At 47.4% G+C, this 23476-nt stretch overlaps 1 protein-coding gene and 1 long non-coding RNA gene across 2 annotated transcripts; one reads left to right on the forward strand and one right to left on the reverse strand.

The window, feature by feature from the left end:
* Positions 1-3420: 3420 nt before the first annotated feature.
* Positions 3421-21531, reverse strand: HDC (histidine decarboxylase). Its single transcript, XM_028507460.2, has 12 exons — positions 20633-21531; positions 18403-18575; positions 14621-14734; positions 13602-13724; positions 11318-11452; positions 10902-11045; positions 10359-10425; positions 9363-9525; positions 9181-9271; positions 6098-6196; positions 4625-4726; positions 3421-4488 (listed from the first exon to the last, which is right to left on the reverse strand). Exons 1-12 carry the CDS (start codon positions 20661-20663, stop codon positions 3742-3744), a joined length of 1989 nt encoding a protein of 662 aa, XP_028363261.1. The 5' UTR covers positions 20664-21531; the 3' UTR covers positions 3421-3741.
* LOC118502136 lies at positions 6190-7428 on the forward strand. Its single transcript, XR_004904821.1, has 2 exons — positions 6190-6513; positions 7255-7428. It is a non-coding gene; the product is annotated as an uncharacterized LOC118502136 (long non-coding RNA).
* Positions 21532-23476: the final 1945 nt, after the last annotated feature.

Below are 23476 nucleotides of genomic sequence, written 5' to 3' on the forward strand. Positions count from 1 at the left end.
GACAGCCACTACTCAGCTGGCTGATTGCTGCCACATGGGAATACATGTCAGGCACCGCCAGGATTTTTTTAAAGATTTTATTTTATTTATTTTTAGAGAGAGAGGAAGGGAGAGAGAGAAACATTGATGTGTAAGAGAAACTCAATTGGTTGTCTGTTGCACACCCTCAACCAGGGAACTGGCAAGAAATGTAGACATGTGCCCTGACTGGGAATCGAATCAGTGACCTTTAGTTTTTCAGGATGATGTCCAACTCACTGAGCCACATCAGTCAGATCAAGACAACTTGTTCTTTACTAGAGCTTGTCCTAGGCCATGGGAACTAAATCCACATCCAAGAAGTGTAATCCAAGTTCATCCCAGTCTCCCTAAAGGCAGTAAAGTTTCCTTCCCTAGAGGACATTTTCATATGAGCAGGAGCTGACAAGGAGCCCCAATTCCCCCCCAAGTTAGTCCCCATAAGAGCACAGGCAAACACATCTAGGGATCCTCTAGGGACAAGAGGGGTGGCCACCCCCACCCCAACACAGTACTAGAAATATTGTTTAAACTCTCTCCACTCTTGGGTGGCTCCTAAGAAGACTCATGACCAGAATCTCTGCCCTGCTCATTATGCCCAACAATAAACACTTCCTGAGCATGTAAAATGCGTCAGGGACTTGCGGATGGCTCAAGAAAGATGCTGGGTATCGCTGGCTCTTTGTGAATAACTTAGACCAGTCATTGCTTGTGAGTCAGTGCCTGGGAATTTTTGAAAGATTCACAGGATATCGACCTTTGCTTCATTGATCTCCCAGTGAGAATCTGAACCCAAGAGATGGGAAACAGCATGACCTTTGCTTTGGACAGTAACACGTTGTATAGTTGTACTATTATACTTGGAATCCTGCTAAAGTGAACCCAGGTATAAGCAGAGGTTATCATTATTTTTGTCCCAAATGGTATCTTTTCAGATGAAAGGTCACAGCATTTACAGCTTTAGCCAGAACATTGTACTCCAGCAACTGGAGCTTGCTGGGACCACATCACCTTTGACATTTTTAGGCTTCCCAGTTAGAAACCCTCCTTCCCAGGCCCATGGCTCCCTCCTCCCAGCCTCCCACTTCCCCAGGCCTTGGTAATTCTGGCCAGGTATTGTGAAGGATAGAGGCACCTGCACCATATCCTCAATACCTCAGTTCAAATGTGTGTACACAAAATTAAATCATTACCTGCTCCAGATAATCATCAACTCTAAAGACTGATTTTTCTCTTTTAAATGGGTTAGAAATTGTGCCCATAGAAATATCTGCACAATTTAAAAGTACAAATGGCCCCAGCCAGGTGGCTCAGTTGGTTGGAGCACTGTCCTGTACACCAAAAGGACCAGCGGCAGCATCACCTGGAAACTTAAACATGCAAATCATCAGGCTACATGCCCCAGACCCACTGAGTCAGGCCCACTGGGGATTGGCCCAGCAACCTGTGTTTTAACAAACCCTCCCAATGATTTTGATGCAGGCTCAATTTGAGAACTCCCAACTTACAGCAGGGCTTCTCAAACTTTAAGTGTGCAGAAGCAGTACCTGGGGATGCCGGTGCCTGTGGTCCACACACCTCTCTTTGAGTAGCAAGGGACCCTGGGGCACTGGTTTCCAAACACTGCTGCACATTGGAATTATTTGGGGAGCTGTCAAAAATCCAAAGCTCAGGTCCACCCCATACCATACCAATTAGATGAGATTTTTCCAAGAGTGAGAGCCAGGCATCAGTTTGGTATTTTAAAAAAAATTTTAATCCTCACTTGAGGACACACTTACTGATTTTCAGAGGTGGGGGGGAGAAACATTAATTTGTGAGAGAAACTGCAATCAGTTGCCTCTCACACACACCTTGGCCAGGGACCAAACCTGCAATCTAGGCATGTGCCCTGAGACTGGGAATTGAACCCACGACTTTTCGGTTCACAGTATGACACTGCAATTAATTGAGCCACACTGGCCAGGGCCAGGGATCAGTATTTTTTAAAAGACTTCCAGGTGATTCCAGTATGCAGCAAAGTTTAGGGACCACTGACTGAGAACAAAGATGAACATGAAACGTTATGCTCTTGCCAAAGATTCACTCCTTGACCAAATTCAATGCCATCCCTTCTTGTTGACTTGGCCTCACCCTCGTCTTATAAAAACTTGAACAAACACTAACATAGTTTCTAACAGCTCAATGCCACACTCCTAGGATGACCTGAGCCCCCTTAAAGTATCTGCCTGCAAAAACTTAAGGATGCCAAAAGAACTCACTATTTTCTCTGTCTAGTACCTGAAGATGGGCCCCTGTTTCCCAGCCTGTGCGAGAGGGTAGGAGCCTCACTTCAACAAGCACCAGGGAGCAAACCCAGATGGGTCTCACACACACCAGCCCTCTCTTCCCTCTTCTTGCTTTTTGCAATTTTTCACTTCTCTGATTCTCCTGAGCCCCCAATTGCCCCTGCCTACTCCTTCTTTCTCCCTTTATAATGTCCAGTGACCTTTATACAAATCAAATTCAAGTCCAGTCTATGCTAGACTCATTCCCTATTGCAATAGTAATTATTACTGAATAAAATTACTGATTAAAATCCGTTTTTATCACTTTGGTGTCCAGCTTTGTTTACCTCTGACATTGTAATTAATCCATTTCAGAGCCAGTCCCTATAAAAGTGCCATCTGAAATGGGAAGAAAATAATTTTTTTGGCCTATGAACTAAGTAACTATGGGCAAGCCGCCAGTGAGCACAGCTTTTATTTGACTACAGGGTCCAAAAAAATGGGAAAATCCCCAGAGAGAAAAAATGTAAATGTACGAAAGGACCAGAGGGGCCTGCTAGACTGAGAGCTTCTGCTCAAGCACAGCCTTGACCACTATAGGACATTGGAAGTAGCGCAGACTTCACAGCAGGCGAGAAGACCTGGATTTGGTTTTTGGAGCCAGAGCCTCAGTTTCCTCATTTATACACTGTAAGCAGGAGTGCCTGGCCCAAGCTCCCTGCCTTCACACCAAGGGCTCCTCCAAACTTGCTTTTTTTTTCCCCAATCCTCACCTGAGGACAAGTTCACTGGTTTCTAGAGAGGGGAAGAGAGAGAGAGAAAGAGAGAGAGAAATATTGACATAAGAGAGAAACACCAATTGGCTGCCTCCTGCATACACCCCAACTGGGGACTGAACTCATAACCTGGATAGGTGCCCTGACTGCCCATCGAAACCACGAACTTTCAGTGTACAGGAGGGTGCTCCAACCAACTGAGCCACACCGGCCATGGCTAAACTCACTTTTTCACAGTCAAATTCAAATCTTCAGTATCCTAAAAAGCAGGACCCATAAGTACATGCATTTAAGCTACAGGATATGCTCTGGATAATCAATCAATATTTCGGTGGTCAATTAAGTCACACAGGATATGCTTTTTTCACAGACAAGCACAATTTATTTCTACATGGCATTTCATATCACAAGCTGAACCACAGAAGCTGCCTGCCAATATATCCCCCTGAACTGTTTTTCTCTGACCAGATGGCTAGGGCCTTCTGGACCATGCTGGCTTAAACTCTTCACTTGTATCCTTTGGTGGGTCATAAACCCCTCTGAGCATCTGATAAAAATTATGGGCTGTCACCCAAGAAAAATGCACACACACACATAAGCACACAGATTCAGCATACGATTCTGAGGGGCTCAAGAGACTCCCTGAAACATACCCATGAACTCTGGCTGAAACCCCTGGCCTAAACCATCGCTTGCAGAGGGCAGCAGGGCAGCTGGAGCCCACACTGAGAGCTGCACTCAGGAAAGCTGGGGACGCTGTAGAACTTGATTAATTTTTTGAAGGCACTTTTCTTCAGCATCATCATCTCTTCTGGAAACCTAGAGAAGATTTTAACCCTGGAAGAGCCCCCATTCTTCAGAGAGCCATCTGCGGGCAGTGGCTTCTGAGCACTCACAGGCACGCTGCTGCAACTGAGGGAACGCACTGCCTTCCTCTTATTCTGCACAGACAGATAACTGAACAGGAAGGATGACAGCTTGTGCTTGGTGACATCCGGGGCCTCTTCTATAAAGCAGTCATCCAGGGGGTCCAGCAGAGTTTCGAGGTAACGGCCATCTTCCCTTCTCCCAGGACTGGCTCCCACACGCTGAGGCTGCTTGATGACCCTTCTGGCCTGGGCTAGGTCATCTTCTGCCCCACTGACAGCCTGAAGGGACCTGCCACTGGTCAGGGCTCGGGGGCCCCTGGTTTGGGGGAAGAGGTTCCTGACCTGAGGGACAGGTTGGGAAGTACAATGCTGACTCAGGATGAGAGTGGCAGCATGTTGAATGAGATTCCAGTCTCTCAGGATATCATCCCTGGTGGTGAACTGGGACGTCACAGTGAAGCGGATGATCAGCTTGTCCTGGATAGTGGCCGGGATGAGGAAGAGACGGCCAGCTTTAGCTATTTCCTTTAACACACTTTCCGTGAGACAGTTAGGACCCTGTTTAAAAGATAAAGAGAAGTGAAGTCTGTACCACCTCCTCTACAAGCAACCCCAGAAGCTGAGCATTTATGTTTTCCAAGATGCTAAGTGATCACCCAATAACATCATTCACAGCCACGGAAGATGACATTACCTTTAGACGAAAAACCACCAGGCCAAGGTGCCTCTTGGCAGGAATTTCAAAGAAAGGGTCATTTCTGACCAGAGATTCAAAGTATTTAGCCATTTCAGTCCCCTGGAATTGTAAATAGAGAGACAGAAGAGATAGTCAGGCAAGGGGTGCTGTGCATAAACTTTCACACTGCTGAGAGGGTTGAAGCTGGGACACCTTGGAACCATTGAGATCTGAATGGCTTCTGCCAAACTTTCCTCTCTGTTCGGTTTTGATCATATTCCAAGCTGGGAAACCTCCAGTGGCTCCCTACTTCTTGTCACTTCAGCTCTACCTGGAGAACTCGTGTCTCAGGATTCTCTCTTAACACAGCCCCAGAACCAGAAGGCAGGTATTTGGCCATCGAGGCAATCTGGCCTCATATCCTGACTTCACAGCTTCTTGACCAGCCGAGGGGGCAAGTGAGGGCCACATCCAGCCCCTGCTCCGTGTGCCCGCCAGCAGCCTCGTAAGGGTTGCAGTTTGTCTCTGCTGGATGCGAAGACACGATGTGGGCCGACGACAGCTCTGCCCCCTCCTACGCCTACCTCTTCCCTTGCCTCTCACACCTTTCCCCCCAAATGTCCTTGCATCCCCTTTTTCCAAGATTCCGCCAAGAACATATTTGACACATAGCATCATCTCCACGTGCACCGTGGAAAAGATTTGCACCTGTTTAATGGATAGAGTTTCCGCGTGGGAGGAGGAAAAAGTTCTGGGAATTGATGGTAGTTAGTGCTGGCTGCACAGGTTGTTAGTTCACTTAATGCCACTTATAACCATAAACTCAAAATTGGTTAAAATTGTAGACTTGGTTACACATATGTTACCACAATAAAAAAAATTAGGCTTTGTATCATATTAATCTTTCACTTAAACTTAGTCATTTTTTATGTTATTTTTACCTAAGAATGTTAACTAAACAAGAACAGGATTTTCTTTTTCTTTCACTTCTTAAAATTTCTCCAAGCATCCAAAAGGATCTCAATAAAACATTTGCTAAGTAATTGCTATCACCTGGTCCTCATCCTGCTACTCTATTTCAAAAGAAGGTGAGGGGTTTAGCTAATCATGTCTTTGCCTGTGATGAAGCAACCTGCTCCAAACCTCATCTAGAACCTCTCTCTCTCCACTGCGTGGTCCCTTTAAAAGGCTCCAACCACGGCCCCAAGAACTTCATTCTCAAGTCCTGAGGCTCTCTCAGGGAAAGTCACCTGCTAAACGTTCTCCAGCTGTTTTGTGCCATGTTCTGCTCAGTGTTCCTCTGGCTAACAAAGAGTTGGCCGCCCTGAATAATCAACTCCCAGGAGCCCACAAACAGTCCCAGCCGCCTGAGTCACAAGACACAGATTCCCTGGGCGGGCCTGCAAAGCAGAAACCCTCCTTCCTCTGCACTAGGACACAGAGCAAGCCCAGGCTCAGCCCACAGTTTGCACAGGAACTAATAGTACATACATGTCTGACGTGTGCTTGAAGATTCTTCACCCCGAAGGACCGAATCACAAACCAGAGCTTAATAGAGCGAAATCGCCGGCTCAGGGGGATCTGCCAGTGCTAAAACAGAGGAAAACGGCACCAGCGTTAGAGACAAGCGCACCTGCTCCCTCGCACACACCGGGGCCTTCATCGCCATTGCCTGCCCAGCCCTACAGGGATGGTTGGGGTCACCAGAACTCCGAGGCAGTTGCTAAGGAGCAGCCAAGGCCAATCTCCCAAAGGCTGCCTTGTCACGAAATGAAATAGCTAGTGAAGGCAACCAATAAGCCTTTGTCCAAGAGCAGGACAAGTGGAAACCAAGTCCATGCGCCTGAATAAAGGAGAAGACTCTTTAAGTGCAGCTTTAAACATTTCATCCCAGGCTGAAATTCAAGGTAAGGACAATACTTTTTTTGCAAAAAAAGAACCTAAGTTCCTTGAATAGCAGAAAATAAAGTTCTGTTTCTATTCCCCTCTACCCTCCCCCCAAACTATAAAGTATAGTGGTTAGGAGCTCAGAGGCCAGAGCCCCGCAGACTTGGGGTTCTCTTCCAGCTCCAGCTCTGCCACACCCAGCTGTGACCTTGGGCAGGGCCACCTCCCCATTCCCTGTGCGCCAGAACAAGAACAGCCCCCCCCCCCCAGGGAAGGGGTTGAAGGACAACAGATGCAAAGAGCTTCACAACAAGTTGTCAGTGTTGGCTATTTACACAGTTGAAATGGGAGCTACAAATCTCAGTGGTATTTCTGCCAGCACAGAGAAGATCGTTCTTTAATCTCAGTTTCTCGTCCTGACTGTTTCCTGTACCCTTGAGAGCTGTCACTCCTGCTTTCCGATTTCCCACAAGCACATGCATTCCGGCCTCTGTTAAACTGAAGTCAGCCTTTCTTCCTGGTGACTAACGCTTAAAGTTCAAGGTTATAGGCCCCATAGATCTGAAAAATGTCAAAGTAATATTAAACCAACTTCTCAGGTCTGAACACAGAGCAAAGGATGTGGAAAATCTTTTCAGTTATTCTGACAAGTGATGTGATTTCTAATGACCTCTTCTTCAAACATCAGGAAGCTTGTACCACAATTTCTGTTGACTGAAATAAATATTTTTTCCATTGAATATCTATCTACTCATCCACAGGATCACCAGCTTCTCAGAAACATGCTCACGTTCATCCTGACCTAGGACGTTACCCCTAGGCGTTAATACAGTGTTTCTCCCGCACCAAGCGTGAAGCCTTTGATTTCCTAGCAAAACTCTGGTGCCGAGGACCCTCTCGGAAACGTGTTTACCAGCAGAGGGCATCAAAGCCCAGGCACGGAACAAAATCCCTGTTAGCAAGGAAGGTGTTGGCTCCATCACCTGTTAGATGGACACTTTGGGAAAATAAGAACGGACAGCGGAGACCCTCTATTTAAAAATAAATAAATAATTTAAAAATTTTTTAAAACATTGTTTTCCAGATGGTTGTAAATTAGCTACTTTATTTCACCAGCAAATGAAAGGAGAGGCAGAGATTATTTTCATTTTTATTTCTTCACACTCTGTCCATGTCCCCAGTTATTCCTCTTGTCCCTGTTCCAAAGTCAACCCATGCTGACCCAACTGGGTGATTCTAGCCGATAGGTTCTTTTGGAATGGGAAAGTGGGTAAAGTTTGGCTCAGGAAGGGGGATGCGGCTCCTCTGTAACTGAGGGCATTCTCAACTGCTTCCAATGCTTTGCAGGTCCCCTCGCCAAGGGAGAGACAATGCCCCATCCACCGTGGGGGGAAGGAGAGGGCGCACCCCTGATGTCAGGGAACCTAGCCCTCATTTTAGGTGGCTGCAGGGCCTCGGGGACAAAACCCCTCAGTCTTCTCAGGAACTTCTATTTAAAGCTGCAGCCCCCTGTGCAGCTTGGGGCACAAGTCAGAGCAATAGTGAAGACTCCCACAGTCACAACGAATAGCTCTAGTTTTCTAGGAGTTTCTATGTAGACTTGAAAATTAAACCCATTGGATTCCAGGTGAGTGTGAAAAAGAGCAAAAAGCAGCACTTTCTAGGAATAGGACTATAAATAGTAAGGTTCCAGACTCACAGACACAGAGAACAGACTGACGGCTGTCAGAGGGGAGAGGGCCGGGGGGGTGGGCGAAGAAGGTGAAGGGACTGAGAAGCACAGACTGTAGTTACAGAACAGTCATGGGATGTAAGGTGCAGTGTAGGAGATGTAATCAATGAATAGTATTGTGATGGCTATATATGGTGCCAGGTGGGTACTGGAAATATTGGGGCGATTACTTTATAAAGCATATGATTGTCTAACCACTATGCTGTACACCTAAAACTAGTACAAAATGATAGCGAATGTAAACGGATAAGGAAATCAAGGTCCACGAAGTTCCCCCAAAGACCCACAGCCACCTCCCCTTGGCCATGACATGCAACTTATTTGTTTACATTTCTGCCTGCCCCACAATCACAAAAGGGCTCCTCTTCAAACTGAGTGGTAACCCTGCAGAACCCATTTCCCCAACAGACAGTACAGGCTGACAGTGTGAGCAGGTCTGAGGGACTGCGGCGAAGCCAGTGGAAACACCGGGAGCATGCAGGGCATCCAGAAACTCAGGAGGGATGCCCCTGACACCACCCCACGTGGGAGCCTCCACAGTGTCTCTGCGGTCAAAACCACAAAAGTGATTTAAACAAGGAGGCCCCTTCCTGACTCAAGGAAATTCTCCACCCTACCCTGCTGCTGAGTAGCAAGCAGAAAAGATTACCCAGGACACAGGAAGAAGAGTCCATTGTTGGTAAGGAGACATTTCTGGGAATAAAAAACACCACAGATATTCAGGAAGTGTGCAGACTGCCTATATAGGGTTGGTTTCATTTTTAGGGTTTTTAACGTGTTCCAGGTTTCATGCTGGGCACAGATTGAAATCAAAGGCATAAAGTAGCAATATTATGGGATGGGCTCACAATGTGCCACCTTCTGACCAGAGCTGACACACAGGAAGCCCTTGGGGGTCACATGCAGCCAGCTTCCGTTTCAGAGGCCACCAGGCTGCTCATTCCCGGCCACTCACCATGAAGTCGGTGGCTGCGCCTGAGTTGGCGTGCCTGAGGTAGATGGGGTTCACGCTGAAGGTCTGCTGCAGCTTGTACTTGTCCTTGACCCTGTGGGTTTCCAAATGGGCATTAGAGGCTGAGGCCTATCCAGAGGAGGCAAGGCTTTCCTGAGGGTTGGGAGCTTGGCTGCCCCACTCACCAGAACGCAGTGCAGTCGAAGTGCACCATCATCCACTTGGAAGGATTAAAGGTGAAGGAATCCGCATACTCAATACCCTTCAGAAACCCCCGGAACTCGGGGCACAGGAAGGCTGTGCCCGCGTAGGCAGCATCAATGTGGAGCCACAGCCCTTCCCTGGCACCTGAGGAGGCAAATGTCACCCAGCTGGGAGGTGGGACTGGGGTCAGGGTGGGGGTTGCCACCAGCCAGCTAAACGGTGTCTCTGGCCTGGGCTGGCCTGGCTGGCTGCGAGGCTGCAAGAGAAGAGCAGGGGAAGGCGGGCCTGCTTTGGCTCCTTGGGACGTGGAGGCAGTGTAGAGACGGGAGGGGATGTGGGTGTGAGGAGCAGGGTGTAATGAGGTTCCACCTCCTCCTAAAGGGAAAGCCATGGAGCCCCTCCCTGACCTTTTTCCCTCACTGGCTGGAGGTCAGCATTCTCTTGGCCTCATCCTAGAGCTTTCTGACATACAAACCAACTTGCCACTGGCCCAGAGAGCACTGTTACTGCATCTAATACACACATCAGAGAGGGCATGTCCCTCTTTCCCAGTGCGTTTCTTGCTCAGAGATTTTAAACAATCACATTTGGGTTTTTTTCTGCCTTGAGCTCCTCCCACGGTTTCCCCTACCCTACACTTTTCAATTTCTCAGCCTAGACTAGAAAATTTTTCACTATGCCTCATTCTCCCTGTGTTTACAGATGCAGCCTGCTTTAAGCAGATTTCAATATACAAGGGAGAGGGTGAGAAACCTGAAGCTCTCCCGCTGCTACCTCTGAGGACAGGAAGCCAAGGACAGCAGCTCTGACCCCTGGTCACAGCCTCTGGGGAAAGCAGTGGCCTGGCTGCCTAGGAGAAGATATGTGTGACCTATGGAGGGGCAAGACATTTCCACAGAGCTGGTTTCAGGTTCTTGCTCTAAGGAACTTTCTAGAATTCATTACTTGTCTTCCCAACCAGTTGCAGGCAGACTTACATATGGGGCCCAGCTCTGACAGGCAGTCAAATGCACAGACTCCAGTGGTCCCCAGGGTTGCACAGACCTGGAGGAAAATAGAGGCAGTTAACGTGGGAAGGTGGGTTCTTGGGACACATTTGGCCTGAAAGAAAATTGAATCACAGATATCATCTGCCCCGCACATCCCAGCAAAACAGTGTGCATCTCGCACTGTATTTTACCAGGACCCACAGTAAGAAGTGCACCGTATGTGGTAACCTAGTGCACAGGTACACATATGTGGTTGAAATAAAAGTTCCACCAAGGAATACCTACTCTGGTTACGGGAATGCACTCTAAGATTTTCTATTAGGTTTCTTTTTTTCTTTTTAATTCTGCGTATGACCCCCCCAAATTTATTTCCTAACACACCAATAATAGCAACTCACACACTGTAAACAGCGTAATATTTTAATGCCTTTCTGCTTTTATTTGCAGCATGCTACTTACATGAATTCTGCCAAAACTCCTCCCTCACCTCCAAGTTCTATCATCCTAGGCTCAGAACATGTTCTGACTTACAAAGACAGGCACCAGGCCCCGCTCCTTGTCCTCCTGGATGGCTTTCTGCAGGGCTTCCCCTCGGAGCGAGAAGTTGTCATCCACAGGCAGAAACTTCATCTTCACAAGAGAAATCAGCCCAGCCTTCTCCACGGAGGAGTGAGCCTGGCGGGACCACAGAGAATGGGGAGCAGAGCCATCTTGGATGAGCACGCCCCAGAAACTGCTGAAGCCACCAGACTAAGGGAGTCAAGTGAACATCTGGCACCTGTCTGTCCCTAGGGTTCCTGGAGACAATCTCACAGGCCTGGGCTTCCCTTAACCCCAGGACACTCATGCTGAGAAGAAAATTACCCTCCCCCCCTCCCCCCGCCCAGGGCTAAGACTTCAGAAGCCAAGCAATGACGGAAAGGTATGGCCTGTGATTGGGGACTCACCTGGTCAGAGGCATAGGCAATGAGCCGAGCGTTCAGGGAGGACTCGTCTGCCTCGGGCTCAGACACTTTCATCTCCAAGATTTTGTTCTTTCTTGCTGCCAGCAAGGCGACCAAAGTGGACTCACTGACTGTGCTCTGTCATGGAAAAAAGGTTACCAGTGGCAGCCTCTCCCTGGGCTGTCTTGCCAAATTGCCCCAGGCTCTTCATAGGCGTGTGTGTGTGTGTGTAATAGCTGTTTCTTAAAAAGCTCACCACTTCTGCCTAAGCTCACGTGCCTATTCTGCACTTCGCCAGTTCATGGCACCTTAAGCAACCCTGGGACGCCTTTCTCTAACTTTCTAGGGAAGTAATGAAAGCAAATTTTTACCTAAAACTGACATCTTTATTAGAGAAGCCACAGTGACCAAAAAGAGAATGGTTAGCCCCTGCTAGACACAAGTTTGCTTATAGATATGTTTGTTCCCCATGTAAAATGTGCTCAAAAGAAAGCAGTCTCAATTTATTAGGTATGGAAATGGAGTTTGTTCCGCAGGGAACATCCCAAAGAGAGGGTTCTAGGTCAATGAGAGAGGATGACTGACTTTGGCTTCAGTTTGGCTGCCAGTGGCTCTTGTGCCCTTGACCTAATTTTTCCCTCTGGAAGACATTTTTCCATTTATAAAATGGAGCACATCCCTTTAACTGTCTGTGGGAATTCTGGGGGCCTCAGCAGCCTCATGGAATCAGTATGGTTTCTCATCATTCTTCCACTCAGCCTTCAATGTCTTTGCTTCTTGAAACCCTCAGGAGACCTGAAGCAGATAGCTCCCTGATGAATGCCTGGCTGACAGGGTCACCAGAGTGGTACAGACCATTTCCCACTAGATAGTCAGTGGCTGGAAATTACTCCACAATGAAGAAGCCAGCTGAGTCCTAATAATAATACCACCTAACATCTGTATAGCAATTTATAATTTACCGAACGCTTCCTCTCGTACCATTTGTTCCTCTTAAAACCTCTGAGATCCTAGTGATTCTTGTCTGCAGACGAGGATAACGAAGCTCAGCGAGAGGTTACAGGCCCAAAAGAAGTTCCCATGGCTGTCACTCACCAGCCGTGTGATCTGGGGCACGTCTGTAGCCTCTCTGAGCTTCGGTGCTAAAAATGGGGAATGACGATATCTACCTACAGGGTTCTTGAGATGACTAGATGAAACGCAAGATCACATACAGCAGACATTTAGCATATTATCCCAGATACAACATCTAAAGTTTTAACTACTTGCTAAGAACCGGGGACATCCATGACATACAATAATTTGTCTTTCTTGTGAGGCTCACAGAAAGGCTGAACTGAGAAAGGAAGTCACTTAGCCAACAAGTGGATTCACTGAACTTTCCAGTTATCTCAGGGCAGCGTGGAGATTTTTATCTGATAGAAGAATTCATTTAACCCTCATATCCACTCTGTGAATGTGAGGTGTGAGGGAAATATTATCTTATTTATAGAGGACGAAACCCCCAAAATTACTCATGATGATAGAATTCAAGAACTTGGGATTCTCAAAGCTCTTAGAAGCAAGCCCTCAGAACCACGGATGTGAAGGGACTGTAGATGCCAAGCACCTGGCAGTGCACCTGGTCTGTGGCAGCGCCCAGGAAGCTCCACTCTGTGGTATTACTCTTGAGAGAGAAAGAGAGAGAGAGAGAGAGAGAGAGAGATTTGAAGAACCATCACTTGATAGATATACAAAAGATAGGGTTGTAGGATGAGATAAACTGATATATGCTGTTAATTTCTCCTGCTGCCAAGGATCTCCTGGAACTTGGGGGGGGACAGGAAGAAGTCTCTACTTGCTTCTATTCTCCACGTACCATACAGTGTAAAACAGAACAAGGGAGGGGAGTTGCCGGGCCATAAACTGAGAAACCCAAATTCAGTAATCCCGGAAATGTGAGGATGCACTGACTTTTTCATCTTTTTCAAGGTGAAGAGAAAGAAAGAGTGGAGACAGTGGTAGCAGCAGTGGAAGTGAAATGGAAGTTGAGATCGGAGAGTCGGCCGTGGTGGGGGTGGTGGCCGTGGTGGAGGAGGTAGCTATGCCAGTGACAGTGTTGCTGGGTGGTGGTGTCAACCGTGACAGTGATGATGGTAATGGCAATGGTGGTGGCAGGGATGGTGGTGGTGGTGTGAGTGACGTGTGGAGACTCCTTGGGGGAACAGGAGAATTCCCCAGGCAAGGGTTTGGCTTATCTGTCACTACTTATCCCCCAGGCTAGGAGGAGCGTTGACAATGGAGGCACCTGCAAGACGCCTCCCCCGTGGCTGCCAGGGTGGTGGTGCAGGAAGTGCTCCGGGAGTCCCAGCATTTTCGCCAGCCAGTCCATGACGTTCATCTCCAGCTCCGTGCACGCAGGGCTGGAAGCCTGAAAGAAGGAAAGCAACCTCATCCGGATAGCCCCAGGACACCAGGATGCCCCTGCCAGTCCCAGAAATACATTTGTCTCTGCCCTAGTGTTCCCATGCTCATGACCGTATCAGTGGGAACCTGACTGATTTTACCCCATGAGAAGGGGGTCGATGTCAGGCCCTGTGCCAAGCCCCACCCCATCCTCTGACAAACCAGAAAGAGGAAAAGAATGTGGGGCTTCCAATTCAGGTCACCCTTAATGAGGTGGGTTCTTCTGTAACTCCAAGTTCTAGAAATGATTGCTTTCCTTTGGCTCCCCGAGTCCCTTAAACACCCAGCTGAGATGCATTCTGAAGGCCAGGGGGAAGTTCTAGGACTAAGGAAGCAAGCATTCCTTCCTGGAAAGGAGAGCAATTCTCTTCCCCCCTCACCGCCTCCTCCCACATACACACATCTTATAACAGTTCAGGCTTAAAATATAAAGCTGTTTTAGGAGGCTCTGGCATACTTTGAAGCTGCTTGGTGCTTAAAGGGTTATTACGGGAAGTCTTAGGGCATATCCCTAATCCCTCGAAGACAAGAGCACAAAGGAAGTTGTACCCACAGGCACCAAAGTGCTCAGTTAGGGTCACATATTGTGGCAATAACCACATCTCAGTCCAGATCTCATCTCTGTCTCTTTGAGGTGGGTGATCATGGGGAAGAGATAAGCTACGTCAGCCCGAATTCCTTTACACAATGGGGCCGATACCACAATGGTTAAAGGATAAGATGAGATAATTTGCGTAAAGCTTAAGTCTAAAAAATGTAGCCATTGTTAATGTTTACCTTGCAACTCTGTTCAGAGACCAGGACAAAGTCTTGCTGTGTTCCCCATTGTCACTGGTTATAGCTACAGCCATTGCTACTCACCCAGGTGAATCCCAAGCAGTTGATGGCATCAGCCAGCATGTCTCCCAGCAGTGACGGCCAAGAGGTGAGAGCTGGGTAATAGGCGTGCATATGGGGGCTCTGCCAGTGCACCACCTGGAGACAGAGCATGTACACAGGTGACACCAGGAGGCATGGGTGGGAGGCCTTCCTTCTCTGGAGACCCTCCCTGGCAAGGGGAAGCACCCAGTCTAGAGATGGGCTGACATTTTTAAGGCAGCCAAATAAGTGACACAATGCCATAAAAATAAGACATATTCACAGTGTTCTTGCCACCTACATTGCTCATATTCTAAGCTAGTTCTTCAGTGGAGCATTTGCACGTATGCAAAAACCAGAGGGAGTATGTGAAATGAAAACTGCTACAGTAATTAGAGTTGGGGATTCTGGGTAATGTTCACATTGGTCTCCAATACTTATGTCACATGCCACCCCTGCCCAGTAATAAAAGGAAGGGGAGACTATTGGGGACAGTAGGTTTCTTGTCTCATCTATTTTTGCAAAAAGCATGCTTTGCTTTATGGATCTCTGAGCTCTCTGGGTATGCAGCTCCTGCAGTAGGTCAGTGTGAAGGGATTCAAAGCTGCCCTTAGCTTCCCAGGGGGAGGAAGAGAGGGGAGAAGAGATCGTGGGACCCCTGCCTCCAGGCTAACCCCGAGGCCACAGTGAGATTAAATTGGACGTAAAGAAGAGGCAGGTGGACAGGGAGGGCCCCCTATACCAGGCCTCTGAAGCATCTTGGCTGGCTCATCGGTCTCACTGATGACCTAATCTGGCTTCATCTCACTTTTCTGCAAGTATACCCTGCCCGTTTCTGTATTTGTGTCTTTGAGCAATGCTCTGTCCCCGAAAGGAAGGCTCTTCCTATACAGACATGACCCTCCAAAACCTGTTAATTCTTCAAAAGTTACTAAATATTTGTTTCCTCCACAAAGCCTCTCCCAGCTTGCCGGGCCCTTTGATCCCTTCCCTGAGAGCATGGAACTCCTTCATTCTGTGGTTTCATCCTACCAAGAACTCATTAGATAACATCTTAGTGTAGCATAGAGATTTTTAGGGCACACAAATTCCTTTTATCCCTCAAGAGCAAGGACGGTGTCCTGGACAGCATGTTTGGTAGGAGCATCCTAAGATTTAAACTCAAGGACACTTTAAACACACTCCAGACCCACCTCTGCCCCGAACCAGCTGTGTGACCTTGTCTATTTACTGTGAAGCTGATGGACTTAAGCTCCAAGGTCCCATGTTTGTATGGGTCTCTCTTGAGAGCCTTAATTTTATTTTCTTTAAAACGATCTTAAAATTGGTATAGGATTCAGACCTCGTAAGTATTGGACCTCATTGGCATAGGATTCTTCCCCTGTACCTCTCTCAAACTCGTTTTCTCATCAAAAACTAAACCCTGTCTCCTGGGGTTGCTATATGAATTGGCCCAGGAGGAAATTTGTAAAATGTAAAGCACTAAGGCTAACGGTAATTGCATGGTGATAAACTCATCACATACCCTGACTTGACTCTTAGATAATCAGACCACTTCCTCCAAGTCTCACCCAGCTGAAGGCATCATAGTTACTACCAATCTCTTCCACTCTCCATGACTTATCTTATTTAATTCTCACAGCACCCTGTGAGAATGAGGTAGGTTCTGCCATTATTACCCCTGTTTTACAGATGAGAATTGGGGCTGGCAGTGCTCCTGTGATCACACACCCTCCGTGGGGACAGATGACAGCACCTACACACCCAGCGCTGTCCGACCCCAGAGCCCAACTCCTAAGCAGGATGGCACCTTGCCTTCTCCCCCGTTGCTGCTGCTCTTCCCCGCATCCAGAGTAGATGATGGTTTTCTGACCAGGATTGGAATTAAAGCAAAAGGATGCTTTTTCCTCTCTGTGTCTAGGAGGTGGCACGGAGGGACAGATTAACCCAGCTGTCAGCCAGGTACTGCCCAAATGAGAAAGCAAAAGGCCAACTGCTTTCAGCCCAACGCAGAGGCTGGTGCAGCCTGTGTGATGAGATGAGAGATTGGGCCTCATTATCGATGTGCTTAGTGACATTATTTTGGAAACCCAGAGAAGGGCTTCCGTCTCCTGATTCTATCAAAGGGCAATTGTGTGTTCTTGTAAGATAAACACAATACACTAAGCCAGAGGAACCCTTATCAAAATAGACAGACCTCTTGGTCCAGAAATCAGCCTCTGGGACCACACTCCCAGCAACTGCTAGAATTTCTTTCAATCAAATGAATCAGCTCATTTCTGCCTCTTCTGACAGTTGCTTTCATGTCACTACCAAATTACAGTTGGCTCCGCAGCAGATTACATTTTACATTTGATTACATTTGATTTACAGATTACATTTGAAATCTGTGAGATAATCTTATCGGGGCATTGGCCTCCTTGGTGAAGCTCTACTGACACACAAATTTTCAAAGATGCTTGTAAAATAGGTCAAACGGCTTGGCTTGGCACAAACTTGCTATCACTTTGAGTCTGAACACTGTCTCGCTCCTGATTCCAGCTGCACTTCTATTACGTCTAAGTTCACAGCTCTTTAGGGATAATGGAAGCAGATCTGAAGTCGGCCTCAGGAGGAACTGCTGGATACGCTGTTCAGAACACCCGTGCCCCCAGCAGGGGGACCGGGGACACAGCCTGTATGTCGGGGCACCGCTGCTGCGGGAGCAGCACCTGGGCGTGCGGGCTCAGTCTCAGGCACTCTGTCACTCACTAGTAGAGATACCAGCGTAGGAGAAACAGCAGAGCCCTTGGAGTGAGACTGGCCTTGGTTAAAACTTCGGGTTTGCCAGGCATAAACTCTGTGACTTTGGGAAGACAATGACCTTCTCTGAGCCTCAACTGACTCCCATGTAAAACAGGGATCGTGGGATCTCTGTAGCACAGAAGCAGCTGTCCTGTAATGTGGCTGGCACAGTGCCTGACACATGGCATGGCGCTCACTGAAAGGCAGCCCTTCCGTGGGAAGAAGACCTGTGCACTTTTAGCATGGATGCCTTGACACAGCTCCTCACTCCTGGTGGCAGGGACACCATCACAGCCCGTGGCCGTGGGCCTCTGCTCCAGCCCTGCACACCACCCAGCTTCTGTCTGTTCCCTGGCCCCTGGCTATCTCCAGGTTGTGTCTTCTGTCACTGGCAGTGTGGCTGATGCAGGGAAAGCCCCTTCTTACCCCTGAGAAGCAGATTGATCACAAGACCTCTGCTTGATAAGGAAGGATGTGGCTGCCACCTCACAGAGGGGAAAGGAGGGGGCTGACGGGACTCACTGAGCTTCCCAGGTGCCCAGTCTGACCATCAGGGTGCCCACAGGGAGCTGTGCTCTCGGCTGCCTCTTTCTCTCTGGCACGTCTCAGAATTCTGCAGGAGAGACCCTGCTTCTGCCAGCTGGCGCCTCTGGGGCCATCTCCAGCCTCCTCTCTCCATCCTGCTCCCCACAGTTGCCCTTTCTGTTCAGGCCCAGCTTTCACTTCTCGCTCATCCCATTCAATTTCCACACTTCTGTCCGACTAGGCCCCGGGATGCAGACCTTATTCTCTCTCTCTCTTGCTCCCCACCCAACACTACAGCCCCCCTGGCATCAGAAACCAAATTTCAGTCAAAGTCCTGGCCCTCCACAGGCCCAGAAGTTGGGCTTGGATGGTGACCCAGTGGCTGAAGGGTCATCCCAGGGGCCCTTTCTCCACGCTTACTGCCCACCCCCACACCCCGAAACCCAGAACCGTTTCTTGTGGTGACTGCCTCTTACCCCAGGCATGATGATTCGCTCAACGTCCCCAAAGATGCTGTCCCAGCTTTCAGGTTCCTCAGGTGCACTCTCGGGCAGCTGGGCCCGCAGGTAGCCCGGCCGCACGTCTGGAGTCACCTGGCGTTCCCGCACAGTGCTCAGGTACTGGCAGATGTAATCCACCATCTCTTTTCCTACAAGGGAGGCAGGGAAACCAGCCTCACGTCCCCTGACCGGGCCTGGCTGTGTGTGCCTGTCCCCCTCATGTCTGGGCTAAGAAACTTGCTGAAGGAGGAGATGGGGTCATGGGTGGGTGGGGTCTGATAAGAGAAAAAGTCAGTGAGGGAATGAATGAATGGTGGAGGGCATGTGGAGCGAACGAATGAACAAGAGGGAAAATCTCCGAAGCATAAAACATTTCTTTTCCCTTCCCTTAGGCATATCAGTCATGGTCATCTCTCCCACTTTTCTTTTCTTCTCAAAAATAGAACATCTGCTAATTCATCACAGTTTCAGTGGAAACTGTGGCTTTTCCTATCCAAAAACTGTTACTTATACACACGCACGTGCGCACTCACCCACACACCACACTCCTTGTCGGTGCAGGTGGCACTTTCCCACGGCAGGTTCTGATTACAGGTGAAAAATCTATTTGTTCACCATTCCCATTGCACCAGTAATTCCTCATGTTTTTTTAGACCCACAAATTTCTTTAACAATAGGATTAAAACTATAGGCTGACATACATGCAAAATTTTGTCTATAATTTATGAAGTTCATGAAATCCCTAAAGCACAACCATTGGCCCCAACTAAGAACCCCACACTAGCCCGAAACCTTGTCTTACTCACTTTATCTCCTCCCTGTGCCTCCACCAGTACCCAGTGTTTAGAACATTTCCTCGATTGTTAAAAAATTTTTCGACCAAATGAATGAACAAATGAATAAGGAAGAAAGGTAGGCAAATCAAACGCTCTGAAGCCACTGCCAATCATTTATTCTCTCTTCCCGTTCATCCCCCAGGAGGATCAGTCTTCTGTGTCTTTGTTTGAGTGTGCCCCTCTGTGTGTGTGTCTCTCTCTCCAACTCTCTCCCCATCTCCCCATCTGTGTCTGTGCGTTCATCTCTCTGTCTCAATATCTGTAACTCCTCCTTGGTACTCCTAAGCCTCCTTTCCCCATGCAAAAATAAAATAAAATAAAATAAAATAGGAGAGGAGAAGGGAGGGAAAGTGACTCACTCCTCTGCACCACCTCGTTTAACATTCTGAGGAGCAGGACCAGCCTCAGACAAAGTTGTGAATGAAACAAAAAGATTTCACACCCTTCTCTCATTTTGCTCTCCTTCAACCTTCCCATAGCCCAATGCTTCATGTGTCTGAGCAGGACTCCCTCAGGGGGTCTGAGAGCCCTGGACCTAGCGCTCCACTTCTAAGGGACAGTATGAAATGTATTTGTGCCCCACTCACAAGATAAATGTCCATAGGAACTAACTTCTTTGAGCTAAAAGTGCCTGCAGAGCAATGAGAGAAGCCGATGCACACGAAGTCTAAAGGCTGATAGCCTCCTAGTGAGTTATGCCTGGGTGGAGGAGAGAGAGAAACTCGGATTTTAACATGGGACAGCACCTCACAGCAAAGGAATATCAGGCAATATAACCTGACAGTGGGGTGAGGGTATAAAAACTTAGAGTGAGAGAAACTATAAGCAACTGCCTACTTTTCTTCTTAGGAGAGCCCTGCCTGAACACATTTGGTTTTGCTCAGCACACAGGGCTTGATACATAGGAGGTGCTCAGTAAATAGTTATGGGATGTTTGACTAAAAAGAAAGAATATTACTGATAAGTTCACACATAGAAAAATGCATGTTAAGAAAGAAAAGATTTTTCAGTGACTACAGAATACTTAGGAAGTTTTTTTCTACTTTAGTATATGAATAATTCATCCCACTTTTGCCATTTGATCAGGAATTCAAATCCTCTATTTTGTGGGAAAGTAGAAAGAAAAAGCACGCCATGGTAAAGAAGACACACATGGGAATGGGTATATGAGAGGGAGAATGAAAGAGAGGTGGAGATAACTGTCAAACTCTGATCCCACATTCCTTTCTCAGGAGAAAAATTAAAAGCAGCCAACTTTCAGAAGGCAATTCTAACTCCCAGTCAAATGACACCCCGAAATCTAAGGACCCACAACCAACAGCATCTCCCGCGGCTGGCAGCGGGAAGAGGGCCGGATGCCCCTCGCTCACCTCTCTCTCTGTACTCCTCGGGCTCCATCATCTCCTCAGTCTCCGGCTCCTTGTCACAGACACGCAGGAGGTCGAAGGGGCACTGCTGGGCGGCCAGAGGGGGCCCTGTATTTAAAGGGTTCTCCTTTCTTCAACCTTAGCTCCGCCCTTCAAAAGCCCTTCCTCTGGGCTGAATCAATCCACCCCTTCTTCCCCCAGCCCTTGAGAGGAACAGTGACCACAATTTTGGTCAAGAAATGACGGTGCACTTAGCAACCCGAGCCTACAGGCAGCCTCCAGGTAAACAAGGTGAACAGCGCCCAGTTCTTCCTGCCCCTGGATTCAGACAAGCCCCCGCCTCAGACAAAGCTCACAGCTCGGAGGCCCAGAACAAAGGCAGGGGTATGCAGAATAAGTGGCACAAATTATTGGTATTATTCCTGCTGCTGTGTCCCTATGAGCAGCAGGGAGGAAGGAGCAGGCGCTGAGAGTCATGCTGACTCCCTGTGCTCAGGAACAGGCAGATGTCATCATCTCACATGATGAATCTGTATTACTACATAGGACTTACTGTAAAGAGATGAGAAAACACAAAGACGCAAAAAGAATAGCAATCACCAAACTTAACCACTTTTAGCACTTAAAGGGGTGTGTATGTTAGTGTATGTATGAATGCACATGCAGAAACACAAATGTTCATAAAAGGCATTACTCATAATAGCCAAAAAGTGGAAAGAACCCAAATGTCCATCAACAGATAAATAGATAAATAAAATGTGATATACCCATACAACAGAATATCATTCCACAATAAAAGGGAAGTACTCACACATAATGTGGATAAACCTTGAAAACATGCTCAGTGAAAAGAACCAGTCACAAAGGACCATGTGTTATATGACTCCATTTGTTCAAAATGTTTGGAAGAATCAAATCTATAGAGACAGAAGGTAGACTGCTCATTACTAGGAGCTGGAGGGTGGGGAATCAGAGGTTGACAGCTAAGGGAACAGGGTTTTGGGGGGGGTTTGTAGGGAGTTCTGGAAGTATTTTAAAATTGACTATTGTGATGGTTGCACAGCCCTGTGAATACCCTAAAAGGACTGCATTGCACTTTAAATTGGGGGATTTTATAATATGGGATTATATCTCAATAAAGCTTTAATTTACAAAGGAAGGATGGTAGGGAGGGAGGGAAGAAGGGAGGGAAGGGGAGAAAGAAAAGGAGAAAGGAAAAGGAAAAGGAAGTGAATCAGGAAAAGAAAAAGGAAAAGAAAAAAAAATGCCCTAGGAACATAAGACCTTTGGTGGAAAAATGGCCTAGTGGATGTGGACCCCAGTAATACTGCCAATAATATAAACCTTTCATAAAAGCAGGGGTGGGAAAAGTAATATTGACAGTGATAATAGCTGACATTTATTGAGCCCATTAAAAATACTAAGCACTGTTACCTGGCATAGAAAAAACATTCTTACAAAAAATCAAGAAGACTGTTTAAATAAATAGTCTATAAAATTCAAAATTATAATTAATGTAATCAATCAGTAGTCAGACTGGAATTGATTATATCAGTGATTTTCATTCACGGTGCTGCAAGAATTTCTAAAACCTGATACCTGCTATTTAGTCAGAGGCATGGACCTCTTTTCCTTTAAGTCGTCAAACAAAAAAATGACAAAGCCAACATATAGCAGCCTTGTATGAATGCCCTGTCTTGAACCATAAGTATATAGGTCATATAACACAGTTGCATCTTATTGGTCATATTGCAGAATAAAGTTGTCTGATTAGTTAATTCTTTTTTAGAAAAAGATTTTATTTATTTATTTTTAGAAAGAGGGGAAGGAAGGGAGAAAGAGAAGGAGAGAGACATCAATGTATGGTTGCCTCTCATATGCCCCCAGCTGGGGACCTGGCCCACCACCCAGGCATGTGCCATGACTGGGAATCAAACCAGTGACCCTTTGGTTCTCAGGCCAGCACTCAATCCACTGAGCCACACCAGCCAGGACTGACTGGTCACTTCTCAGTACCAGAAATCCTTACATACAAGTATGGGCACCTGATTTCTTTAAGTCACTTTGGAACAAAAAAGGTAGGTAGTTACTTTTTTTTTTTTTTTTTTTTGCAAATCAATCAAAATTATACCTGTTGGCAACTGCCCTGCCTGGTTTCAGAAGCTGTAAACCGCCCCCCATGGCTAAGGCTGAGTGAGCGACCTTCAGACCGTAAGCCACTGAGGAGGCAAAGCTTATCTCCCTGGCAGGGGCACTGCTTCTGCTCCTTTTTCCATAACTGGGCCCTGATGCTCAATCAGTTAGCCATTGATGGGTAAGACTCCCCAAGGGGGGAACAACCTAAGACAGATATAATCATGTGGAGGCCCCAGGGAAGGACTTGGGGGACTACAGCAAAGGGGGGTAATGGACCCTCATCTCAGCTTTGACAAAGCCTGAGTCCTCATTCCGTCTTGAGAAGTCTCCTAATTTCTTGGTTGCCTTACTTTCCCTGCCTGACTTAAGCCTGAAACAAAGACAGAGGGCAGTGCAGCCCTGTGTTGGAAAGGGCAGGTTCCCCAGGCCATCAGGCCTGAGAAAGAATACATAAACTCCTATGAAACCTGCTTTGCTAAGAATGCTCTCAATTACATGATAAAGGAAATGAGTTTGTGCCCTTAAGTTTTGTAGCCTTTTAGCTAACTGGCCCTGACTCAGAACAGGCCCTCAGAGTTCTTCGTATGTTATCTATTGTTTGATCCTTACTGCCTGACAATGATTAATGAGCTTTACCAGGTATTCCTGTGCAAATTGAAATGCAGTAAAAGACCTGTGATCAGGGCACTATCCCTAGAGAGCATGGCCAGG

This window comes from Phyllostomus discolor, chromosome 1 (assembly GCF_004126475.2).
Source record: "Phyllostomus discolor isolate MPI-MPIP mPhyDis1 chromosome 1, mPhyDis1.pri.v3, whole genome shotgun sequence".
Classification (NCBI taxonomy): Eukaryota; Metazoa; Chordata; class Mammalia; order Chiroptera; family Phyllostomidae; genus Phyllostomus; species Phyllostomus discolor.